The sequence below is a fragment of the Poecilia reticulata genome, linkage group LG7 (assembly GCF_000633615.1).
Source record: "Poecilia reticulata strain Guanapo linkage group LG7, Guppy_female_1.0+MT, whole genome shotgun sequence".
NCBI classification, from domain to species: domain Eukaryota; kingdom Metazoa; phylum Chordata; class Actinopteri; order Cyprinodontiformes; family Poeciliidae; genus Poecilia; species Poecilia reticulata.
In genome coordinates, this window is record NC_024337.1 from 13998609 (window position 1) to 14011056 (window position 12448).

Here is a 12448-nt window from a genome sequence, read left to right on the forward strand (position 1 = left end):
ACTGAGGAAAAAATGAACACTACACTACTTTAGAGACAATGTCAAGGAGGGTGCTAACCAGCAAGCCTATTGTCTACACAAGCTATTGCTTGACATCAAAGATGTCCACCGCATAATTATCCGCAACAAGGAATTTCCCTTCAAGCAGGGAGTGGGCAGATTCTGCTGGCTCTGCACATCTTCTGCTCTTAAGTTCTTAGCTAGTGCTTGTTGCTGGCTAAAGGAAAAATGGGAGCCGTTTGTTCAGTTTTAATGTGCATGCAGGGATAAATCCACTAGTGATAACCTTAAAGGGCAAAGCCTATACAAAGCAGAACATTTATTTCTGCTGCTGTAAACACAATGAAAATATTGTAGGTTGTTTAGTTTTTATAAATTTTATAGAATATTGTCACACATACATCGCCATTGCTGTTTATGTTGGAATGTATTCTGGGTAGATGACATGTGCTAGATCCTACAGCGCTACCTCCATCCAGCCGGAATAATAATTATTGCGCAGTAACATTTAGCCATTTCAGTTTTAACCAAAGCACAAGAGGAACAAGAGGAAATTTAGATGCGCAATATTCTGCTCACGATACGATATATATCACGATATTCGGCGATTGATACGCTTCGATACACTTTTATGATTTTCTGAAAGATTTTAGAGGGACAGTGATTTTGATAAGGTGATTTTGACGTTTTGTGTTCATAGGCTTGGATTTAATCAGTTTTCAGTTGGATTTAATTAACTGAAAACTGATTAAAAGCATCAGCTACACCAGTGGTCCTCAGGGCCCACTGCCCTGCATATTTTATGTGTTTCCCTGCTGCTGCACACCTGGGTTAAATGAACAGGTGATTAAGCAGCTTCTGCAGCTATTGCAGGAATGCAAAGGAGGTAATGGAATCATATGAATCAGCTGTGCTGGAATCCGAACTCATCAAAAACATGCAGGCCAGCAGTCCCTGAGGACTACGGTTGAGGACCACTGAACTACACAGAGTTAGCCGTGGCCGTAAGCTGTTTACTACTAGCTGCTGGGGGAGTGGCTCTGCCTCACCCTGTACTGATCGACTCCTTGCAGCTGCACAGTGCCGCCATTCCCCTGCTTGGATCTTGGAGTAGCTGCCTCTCAGACTGCCAGGATCTCATCGTACTCACAGTCTCTGATACTCTTTGTCAGTTACTAATAAGAATGATCGATCAGCCATCATCATCATGGCAATCCTCACTGCGCCCAGACTCCGGCTCCGGGTTTCCCCTCTTTGTCTTCCAGCTCATAACAGAGCCGTCTGCACGTTCATTCTTCAGGTAATCCTTTATATACAGAACAGAAACCACTAAGCTAAAAACTAATTACGAAGAGGATGCCACTGATCGCTCCAATATCCAAACTTTGCATTAATTTCGCGATCTCACTGCTTTTGCCGCTACTCCGTTTGCGCTGCTACACCGTTCCGCCTCTCTTTCACGGTTACTTGCGTAACTTTACTTCGTTTCTTAGCAACAAAACACAGCCCATTGTTATTTGTTAAAGATTTGAGATTTCTAACAACAAAGGAGTCTAATGTTGTATTTCATTTTTTACGTTTGGAAGCTCATTCCCTGTCACATAACCAAAAAAGCCGGTTTTTGACATTCGGAAAAATATGGTTTACTTATTTTAGCATAACTCCGGCCTATTAACACAATTTAAAAACTGGTGTGTAGTTTATAATGTGCACTTTAAGCACAAGTTGAAAGTGAGACTGAGGGAGGCGGAGTCTTGCTGCTACGCCGTCACAAATCAAACATGTATATATGGGCGTATATATGGACGCCTATGGACGTATATACGTCGATATTCGATGATGAAAAATCAATACCTTCCGAGGGGGGAAAATATCGATACATATCATAGAATCGATTTAATTATACAGCCTTAATGGCAACTATTCTTGTGATCTACTATAGTGTGATCTACTATAATGTGATCAGCTATCTGCTTCTATCACATAGCAGATAGCTGATCACACCTATTTGTTTGAACAGATATGTTGTGAATAACGGCACACGAAAACTTTGAGGCGGTTTATCTCAATCCAGGCGTTTTGTGAGCTGCATCATCAGTCTCCATAACCTTGACTACATTTTATTAAATTTTTGATTCTCTTTGTGAAATGTTGTCAATTTCACTCCAGAAATGCATTAGGTTAACTATGTGAGTTCTTGGGTATTCCTTTTGGTTTATTTATCAGCTGTATCTAACATGAATGTTTACAAAAAGGCTTCTAGGTTATTATGTAAAAAGATATCATCTAAATTTCTTGACAGGCAGAGTCCTGCGGAAAGGGTCTTGTGGTCGTTTTTATTTGAACTGATAAATTTAGCTACAGCTGAACTTGAGCTCAAAGAGGAAGTTATTTAAGTTGCTTTCGTCGACTCCACCTTCATTTTGTGAGCAGAGCCTTAGAGGAGAAGGGCTGAACTGACTTGTTTCTGGAAGACAAAATGAATAAAACTCACTGTCCTCAACCGGATAAGAAATTATTCGAACATACAATCCTGCCTACTCTTTACATCTTGGTATTTGTTGTTGGATTGGTCCTGAATGTATGGGGAATGAAGTCTTTGCTGCATAACTGGAAGAAACTTTGGAGTATTAACATTCTTGTTCTTAACCTTGGACTAGCAGACATTTTGTATCTGCTGACTCACCCCTTTCTCATCGTGTACTACCTTAAAGGAAACAAATGGATCTTTGGAGACGGATTCTGCAAGGTAACAAGATTCTGTTTCAACCTGAATTTATACGGCAGCATCGGGTTCCTCACCTGTATAAGTGTGTACCGGTACCTGGCTGTTGTCCATCCAACGAGAGTGATGGGGAGATTAACTACGACTCACTCTGTGATCATCTCTGCAATTATTTGGATTCTGGTGAGTGCTCAAAGTCTTCCAGACATGTTCTATCCAAAAACGTATCCAAACGGATCCAAATGCTTTGACAGCACCTCTTATGAACATATTGAGAGTTACCTGGATTACASCATCGCATGGACATTCTTTGGATTCTGCATCCCTTTTGTCACTATTGTAGGCTGCTATGGACATGTGACTTTTGTTATCTGCCGCTCAAATATGATGAAAAAAGACCAGAAACRACAAATCTTAAAACTGATGGCTCTACTGATTCTTCTCTTCTTGCTTTGTTATGCACCCTACCATATTTTGAAGAACCTCAGCCTGTATTCCAGACTTCTGCGCAAGCAGGGAGCATGCCCCAAATGGGATTCTGGAGTCTTTATTGCCCGTCAAGCAAGCCGTGGTCTTGTGAGCCTGCACAATGCTCTTAACCCGCTGGTTTACNTGTGTCTATATGAGGAAATGGTTTCTCAGTTCAAGCAGCTGCTGCAGGGAGGTCACCAGGTTTTCAGTBGTCGTTTCAAGTCGAAATCCAGCTCTGTGCCTGTACCACAGACTGAGAAAGAAGCTGAAAGTGATTTATGACAGCAGGTAGCGTTTTGTCGTGAGTAAAATTGTAACAAATAATGTGATGTCAAAATGGTGAAATCCAGTTCAGTATTTTTTTATTGTCAAAATTATAAAGTTTTTGAAAAAATATTTGACTCACTGTAGTTCAGAGAATAGAATACTTTTGCTGGTTTATAATTCATGGAAAGTTTTTTTTTGATGAAAATGATAATTGCAGTTCTTTCAACCTTCCACACCATTTCTTCCTACTTACGAAGTGTATTTTATTTTATTTTTTGTATGAATAGAAATACACCAAAGGGGCTGCACAGTGGTGCAGTTGGTAGAGCTGTTGCCTTGCAGCAAGAAGGTCCTGGGTTCGATTCCCGACCCCGGTCTTTCTGCATGGAGTTTGTATGTTCTCCCTGTGCATGCGTGGGTTTTCTCCGGGTACTCCAGCTTCCTCCCACAGTCCAAAAACATGACTGTCAGGTTAATTGGCCTCTCCAAATTGCCCCTAGGTGTGAGTGTGTGTGTGTGTGTGCATGCATGGTTGTTTGTGTGTCTCTGTGTTGCCCTGCAACAGACTGGCGACCTGTCCAGGGTGACCCTGCCTCTCACCCAGAACATTAGCTGGAGAGGCACCAGCAACCCTCCCGACCCCACTGAGGGACAAGGGTGCAAGAAAATGGATGTATGGATGGATAGAAATATTCCACACACTTTCTGTTTTACAAACTCCATGGTGATTTTTTACAGGAAACCATGGTGGTTAGTTTACATGCAAGATAAGAAAATAATTATATTAAGTATGTCTTTTGTGAACCACACTGTTAAAAAGCAGCCTAAGCTCCGCATACAAGATTAGATTTGCATAGACTGGGCTGAATGTCATAGAAATTTAATTTGAAGTCTAAATAAGATGTAAAAAAATTCCTTATAGTATAAAAGAATATATTGCTTGGTTTTATGTGGTTTTGTCATAAACATTACATCACATATGGACTATTTTTCTTTATCTGGAATTTATTTGTTCTATGTACTAAAATTTACATCTACTAGAATTGCATGTGTAACAACTGATCTCTCATTTTAATGTTTCTTTTTAACAGATTTAACCCTTATATTGGTAATATCACTGCATTGAAGGAAAAGATTGTAAACGATGTACCAACTGTTAAGCATGGTGCTGCTGATACATTGGACCCTCAGAATTAAAGGAAATCTACAACAAATTCAAATGTTTGTAGTTAATAAAAAAATGTTTTACTGTGCATAACCAGTCCAACATGAAAAGGCTTCAAATTAATCTTTGACTATTTATGTTTCTAAATATGACTATGGGTAAATTTCTGGTCTTTGTCGTATTTAATTTATTTTTAAAATAAAAATATAAAGGTGAACAAGCTTTCATTTTCAGAAAGTTTGAGTTAATAGCTTTGTAATAGACACACCCATGTTCCAAAAAAGATAAGTGTGGTTTAAGAAAACTTACCACATCCTGTTGTGTTTTTGAAGCTGCAACAAGAAAGTCATCATGTTTCCATCTTGGGCATGAATGCCACATTATTTTGGCCCTTTTATTGTTTTTTAAACCATTTCTTTATCAGGGTGGACTTGTAAGTTTTAAGAACAATATATGAATGTTTTAGTTGGATTTTAACCTACAGATGAGCTAATGAGTCAGTTGCGGTAAAACCCAAGAAATGACATTATCACCATGCTTAAACAGCATATGTATTGTTCTTTGGTTTGAATACCACATTTTGACGCCTCAAAACAGTTTTCATGTCGTGTCCAAAAATTTTACAATTTTAAAAAAAAGCATGTCAATGGAGGAGATGCTAATGTTAAGGGACAGTCGTGATCACTCAGCAGTGACGGTAAATGGCCGGAACTTGTATCTTGCTAAAATGTTGCTTGTAACTTAGTAGACATAACCCCCTCCCAATAAAAAGAAAACTAGAAATGACACAAAAATACTGTGTAAGATTTTGTGTATTTGCAGTACAAGGACAAATCGGCTGAGTGAAAGGAAGCTTTTACAAGCTGGTTATCAGAAGATCTATGTTTTTGCTCAGGAAGGACTATGATTGCATTTAAAGACACACAGGAAACAGAAAAAATGTCTAAAAAGTTGTGTTTTAAAGCTGAGAAGTTATTTAAGATGTATACAAAATGATCTGTCACCAWTGTGTGCACGGCTTCAATGTTTTAATAAACACAAAATATTTCAATAGATAGATGAAGAGTTCTCAACCCTTTTCATCCCAGAGCTCCCTTATMCAAAATTGAGATCCTTTACAGCCACATCAAATAAGATATAGGCTACTTGTACTAAATATTATTTTATTAATAATATTATCACTATTGCCATTTTTTGTTGCTTCTTATGATAACAGAATTATTAGTTCCCAGTCCAACACACAAAAAAGCCTGGAATTATGTTTACAGGTGTATATGAATGAAATAATTCATTTACCATTTAACCAACATTCAACTKAAATAGGAAGGCAACAACTAATCTGAACAAGCTAAACATTTTAATTCAAACTGACTATGTTTATCAGCCATTCAGTCACTAGATGGCAGCAGTGTTCAAATAAATCAAAAGGAATGCCGTCCAACCCAGTGGAAACCAGAAGAAGCTGACAAGTTACCAATGTTTACAGTTTGAAACGTTTTGCAGAGTTAAATCTAAAACTTCACATTTAAGTGAAACTTTTTCTCTGTTGAGAATAACACAGTCTGGATTAAATGTTACAAATTGAGTTAATAAATTGAACTTGGAAATTGTTTCAAGACGTAAAATCATAAAATGACCTCATTTTAGTAATCTGCCTTATTAATCAGGCCATAGAATGCTCATGCCAGTGGTTTGTATAGACAAATCATTAAATATTTAAATCTCAACTTAAAACCCACCTGTGTAGAGTTGTTTATGGCTAAATTAGGATTAGAATGTGGGTTTTGATGTCTTCGATGTTTTTAATGTTTTTATCTTTACTTTTTATCTATTTATTAATTTCTTTTATTCACAAAAATCCGTGTAGGACGGCGAAGTCCTAGCGCAAAAATTTGCGTGACAGGTGGACGGAGCCTGGTGCTGCAAGGTTAGGGACTTTGTCCTGTTAGGTGACGGGGCCTGGATAATACCTGTGTTAAAACGGACGGCGGAGTCCGGCAACAACAGGCGCTTAAATTCCGTAACAAAAGTATGTTTTTATCTTTTTTTTAATTTTTTTTTAATCTTTCTCTTTCTTACTGTTTATTCAATGTCACATGCTGTTTTTATTTTTTCTTTAATTATGTAAAGCACCTTGGAATGCTTTGCTGCTGAAATGTGCTATACAAATAAAATTTGATTGATTGATTTGAAATATCAGATTCTCTATAGCATTTAATTTCTGGGAGTAAAATGGTTGCAAAATAAACGTATGACAGAAAATAATTGAGAAAGACCGGTCCTAGTAGCTGGAGGAGCAGTATGCTTGAAGAGGCAGGTGGTAAGAGAGGCGGGGACTTTATTAAATAATAACTTTATTGGTAATTTATTGTCAGTTTCAATGCAGTTGTCCATTAGGACATTCAAAAATGTGCAACCTGCTCATAAAACCTCTGACAGGAACTGGTATTGTGATAATTTTTATTTAAGCTGATAATTGTGGTCACAGCTAAGCTTGAATTCAAGGAGGAAGTTAAGTTGTTTTTGTCGACTCCATCTTCATTTTGCAAGCAGAGCCGCAGAGGAGAAGGGCTGAATTGACTTGGATCCGGAAGACAAAATGAATACATCCAACTGCACTAAACCCGATAAGAAATTATTTGAACATACAATCCTGCCTGCACTCTACGTCTTGGTATTTGTTGTTGGATTGGTCCTGAATGTATGGGGAATGAAGTCTTTGCTGCACAACTGGAAGAAACTCTGGAGTATCAATATTCTTGTTCTTAACCTTGGACTAGCAGACATGTTGTATCTGCTGACTCACCCCTTTCTCATCGTGTACTACCTTAAAGAAAACAAATGGATCTTTGGAGACGGATTCTGCAAGGTAACAAGATTCTGTTTCAACCTGAATTTATACGGCAGCATCGGGTTCCTCACCTGTATAAGTGTGTACCGGTACCTGGCTGTTGTCCATCCAACGAGAGTGATGGGGAGATTAACTACGACTCACTCTGTGATCATCTCTGCAATTATTTGGATTCTGGTGAGTGCTCAAAGTCTTCCAGACATGTTCTATCCAAAAACGTATCCAAACGGATCCAAATGCTTTGACAGCACCTCTTATGAACATATTGAGAGTTACCTGGATTACAGCATCGCATGGACATTCTTTGGATTCTGCATCCCTTTTGTCACTATTGTAGGCTGCTATGGACATGTGACTTTTGTTATCTGCCGCTCAAATATGATGAAAAAAGACCAGAAACGACAAATCTTAAAACTGATGGCTCTACTGATTCTTCTCTTCTTGCTTTGTTATGCACCCTACCATATTTTGAAGAACCTCAGCCTGTATTCCAGACTTCTGCGCAAGCAGGGAGCATGCCCCAAATGGGATTCTGGAGTCTTTATTGCCCGTCAAGCAAGCCGTGGTCTTGTGAGCCTGCACAATGCTCTTAACCCGCTGGTTTACMTGTGTCTATATGAGGAAATGGTTTCTCAGTTCAAGCAGCTGCTGCAGGGAGGTCACCAGGTTTTCAGTCGTCGTTTCAAGTCGAAATCCAGCTCTGTGCCTGTACCACAGACTGAGAAAGAAGCTGAAAGTGATTTATGACAGCAGGTAGCGTTTTGTCATGAGTAAAATTGTAACAAATAATGTGATGCTGTCGAGGTAACTTGAGATCATCCCATTTCCCCGTGCTAGACATTTTGGTTTAACGGTAACAATAGATGAAATTACCTGTAAAATTAATCATACAAAGTAACACCTAGACCTAACCGTAGAATCGAACTTCAGTAAGATCAATATGATTGTGCTTTTCTGTTTTGTTTCATGCAAATTTTACTTTAATTCTTTTTCTTTTTGTATTTAATCATAAAAATTCATAATAATAGGCAGAGAGAGAGAGAGAGAGTTCTATCAAGCCATAAAAAGGAACAACAGACTTCCTGAAAAATAGGAAGTACATTTACAGCCTGCAGAAAGTTTTAAAGAATGAATTCTAAACACTTTGAAGTGATTGAATAAGACCCAATACAAAATACTTGTATTGATGTTGTTTTGATGCTGAATTGGAAAATCTAAAGTTGTTATGGATGTGATTTTGACAATGAACTTGAAATGATGTAAAATATGTAACTTCAATCAAAGATCACTGATGTGTGTTGGAGGTAGATACTATGTAAAAGGTTAGGAAAAGGAGAATCAGTAATAATCATGTTTAATGTGTTTGTGAATCAGAAATGACCTGTAACCCCAGTAAAGTTGATCAGAGTTTAACACTGGTTGCTGACAAGTAGTGTCCAAGAGATGAGACAGTGCTGATCAGGAAGCAGATGAATGACCCAAAAGAGGAACTGAAACTGCTGAACAGAAGAAAAGTTTGTGTCATGATGTGGTTGAGGAGTGGACCCAAACTCAGCAGGCAGTAGACGTAGTATATTGTGGATATTTTAATGAAGAAAATTAATTAACAAAATCCAAAATCCAGTGGTACAAGGAAATCCAAAACAAAAGTAAACTGGAGACACGAGGGTAACAAGGGTAATGACAAGTAGAGTGACAAGCAAAGTGATGAGACGGACTGGTAAGTTGTGACTGAGATAGATACTGGGAGGTAGCAAATGGACCGATGGACCTTGCTAGATGAGCTAACTGATTGCAGGTGTGAGTAGTTGGAACAGGAGCTAGCTGAGGGGCGGGGAAATGGTGGCACAGGGAGACAAGTAGATATTCTGGGGAATACAAAAGGGAGGAAACACAAGGGAGCTGAAAGTACTTCTATTTCTAAAGACACACTAAGACTTAAGAAAACCTGATAAACTAGAAGAGAAAAAGACATGAGGGAAAACATAATCAAACCTAAACAGAAACAAGGCTCATCTAACAATAAGAACTCAAGAAAGTAGAGCTAGATTAACTAGAAGGACTAATCAAAGAAATAATCTAACTAGAATTGCTAAAGAAAGATGGGCATAAATTCAGACAAAAAGACTAACTAATTTAAAGTGATAGCATAAGAAAACTACAAACACTACGGTGGGAGCTAGAAGGACTTAACTGGAACCACTAAAGAAAGTTATGTAGGACTCAGACATGAAAGAATAACTGAACCTAGAGTGATGAAATAACTAAGAAATAAACATTACTAGAAACACTACCGGGGGACTGAAATAAGGAAAGCAATAACAAGACAATTCTAACCACAATAAATAACCTCAAATAATAAAACTAAAATGACTGAAGGGCTAACGTAAAGGGAACTAAAACATAACAAATAAGATAAAAAAGCAAAACCAAACCCAAAAACCCAAAGCCCTGACAGTTTGCAGGCTAAAGGATGGGCTGTGACCCTTGAGCAGGCCCGAGACAAGAATACTGACGTGACATGATGTCTTCAAACCTAAGGTGGATCTGAGGTCATCTATTCAAGCAGACAGCCAGTGGAAAAAGGCAGACTGTGACATGAGAGTGCCCTTTGAGCATTCTCAGGATGCTGAAAAGTCTGCCGCAAAAGGAGAGAAGGGTTTTTCTTTCTGTAAGGTCCTCTCTGACAACTAGATGGATCAACTATGCCTTGGGTCTATGTGGAAGAGATCCAGAAGCTGTTGGACTGCAGTGGAGACCTGTACGCGCCTGAGGAAATTCCCCCAAGTTCCAACCCCAGCAGCTTTGATTCAGGACTCTTCCAGCATCCGGGCCTGCAGGCCTCAACTCCCCTGTGACTGCGTCCCCCTCGCTCTACCAGGACTGATCCTATGCCAACGGACCGAGCTGAAGTTTGTGGTTCCTGTTCTACGTCTCACAAATTGTTCTTCAGCCCATAATTAAATGAGCATATGAAGACAGTCACGTAGTGGACATTCTTTCTGTGTGTCACCTTGGAGTCCTCTGATAGGTGTAGTTAATCGTGGTGTTCGAATAAATAAATCGACAAGGTGTAACTACCGGTGGCTTAGCAAACAAATGGAAGATGAAAATATCTCCTCTGCAACTTGTAACTCGACGCAAAAATCCTGACCTGGGCAAACTTTAAGAGCATGTTGTGAAAAAGAGGAGAATGTCCGCTAGTGGGTGTGATCTGTGGGAGTTAACTTAACTCGGTTACCTAGTAAGTTAACAAACAGAAGGAAGCGAGGAGGCACATTCCGGAAGAAGGACGGACCCAGGCAAATCTCCTCCCTTAAATCCAGCTGAAATGTTCTGCGTGAGGTCGGCCATCGGCTGCAGCTGGATGGAGCACGAAATCTAATCCTGACATAGTGCTGAGAACGACAATGTCAAAGCGGTGAAATCCAGTTCAATATGCAATCTCTTTTTAACCCATTGTCAAAAGTGTAGCGTTTTTGAAATGACTCACTGTAGCTCAGAGAATAGAATACTTTTGCTGGTTTATAATTCATTGGAAGGCTTTTCGAAAAAAATGACTGCAGTTTTACTGACGAAGTGTAGTTTTGTTTTTGTATGAACAGAAATGCACCGCACACTTCCTGTTTTGTAAAGTTCATGATGAATTTTTCCAGGGAACTATGGTGGTTAGTTTATGTGTAAGATAAGAAAATAATTATATTAAGTATGTCTTTTGTGAACCACACTGTTAAAAAGCAACCTAAGCTCCGCATACAAGATTAGATTTGCATAGACTGTGCTGAATGTCATAGAAATTTTAATTAAAGTCTAAATAAGATATAAAAAAAATTCCCTATTTTCTAAAACAATATATTGCTTGATTTTATGTGGTTTTGTCATAAACATTACATCACATATGGATTTCTTTTTTTATCTGGAATTTATTTTTTTGTATTTATTTGCACAAAAATTTACATCTACTAAAATTGCATGTACAACAACAAAACTCTCATTTTAATGTTTATTTTTAACAGATTTAACCCTTATATTGGTAATATCACTGCATTGAAGGAAAAGATTGTAAACAATGTACCAACTGTTAGGCATGGTGGTGGTAGCATCATACTGAGGTTATTGTTGCTGCTGATACATTGGACCCTCAGAATTAAAGGAAATCTACAACAAATTCAAATGTTTGTAGTTAATAAAAAAAAAGTTTTACTGTGCATAACCAGTCCAACATGAAAAGGCTTCAAATTAATCTTTGACTATTTATGTTTCTCAATATGACTATGGGTAAATTTCTGGTCTTTGTCCTATTTTATTTATTTTTAAAATAAAAATATAAGGATGAACAAGCTTTCATTTTCAGAAAGTTTGAGTTAATAGTGTTTTTGAAGCTGCAACAAGAAAGTCTGCATGTTTCCATCTTGGGCATGAATGCCACATTATTTTGGCCCTTTTATTGTTTGTTTAAACCATTTCTTTATCTGGGTGGACTTGTAAGTTTTAAGAACAATATATGAATGTTTTAGTTGGATTTTAACCTACAGATGAGCTAATGAGTCAGTTGCAGTAAAACCCAAGAAATGAAATTATCACCATGCTTAAACAGCAATGCACAGAACAAAGAAAGAAAGAAACAAAGAACAATACATGTATTGTTCTTTGGTTTGAATACCACATCTCGACGCCTCAAAACAGTTTTCATGTCGTCGTGTCCAAAAAGTTTACAATTTAAAAAAAAGGCATGTCAATGGAGGAGATGCTAATGTTAAGGGACAGTCGTGATCACTCAGCAGTGACGGTAAATGGCCGGAACTTGTATCTTTCTAAAAAGTTGCTTGTAACTTCGTAGACATAACCCCCACACAATACAAACAAAACTAGAGATGACACAAAAATACTGTGTAAGATTTTGTGTATTTGCAGTACAAGGACAAATCGGCTGAGTGAAAGGAAGCTTTTACAAGCTGGTTATCAGAAG

At 38.1% G+C, this 12448-nt stretch overlaps 3 protein-coding genes across 4 annotated transcripts in view; all 3 read left to right on the top strand.

Moving 5' to 3' along the window:
* The window catches only part of LOC103467867 (6-phosphofructo-2-kinase/fructose-2,6-bisphosphatase 1-like), a 72712-nt gene that overhangs the window by 1278 nt on the left and 58986 nt on the right, over positions 1–12448 (top strand). The window lies entirely within an intron of this gene.
* LOC103467864 (P2Y purinoceptor 1-like) lies at positions 1738–8892 on the top strand. The gene is made up of 2 exons (XM_008414586.2): positions 1738–3472; positions 8221–8892. The coding sequence occupies exons 1-2, from the start codon at positions 2480–2482 to the stop codon at positions 8224–8226; spliced, it is 999 nt and encodes a 332-aa protein (XP_008412808.1). The 5' UTR covers positions 1738–2479; the 3' UTR covers positions 8227–8892.
* LOC103467865 (P2Y purinoceptor 1-like) overlaps positions 6966–12448 on the top strand; it is a 53122-nt gene continuing 47639 nt past the window's right edge. Inside the window, exon 1 of the mRNA XM_008414588.1 lies at positions 6966–7656. Within this exon, the coding sequence (XP_008412810.1) occupies positions 7228–7656 (429 nt within the window). The 5' untranslated portion in view covers positions 6966–7227. The remainder of the gene's footprint in view (positions 7657–12448) is intronic.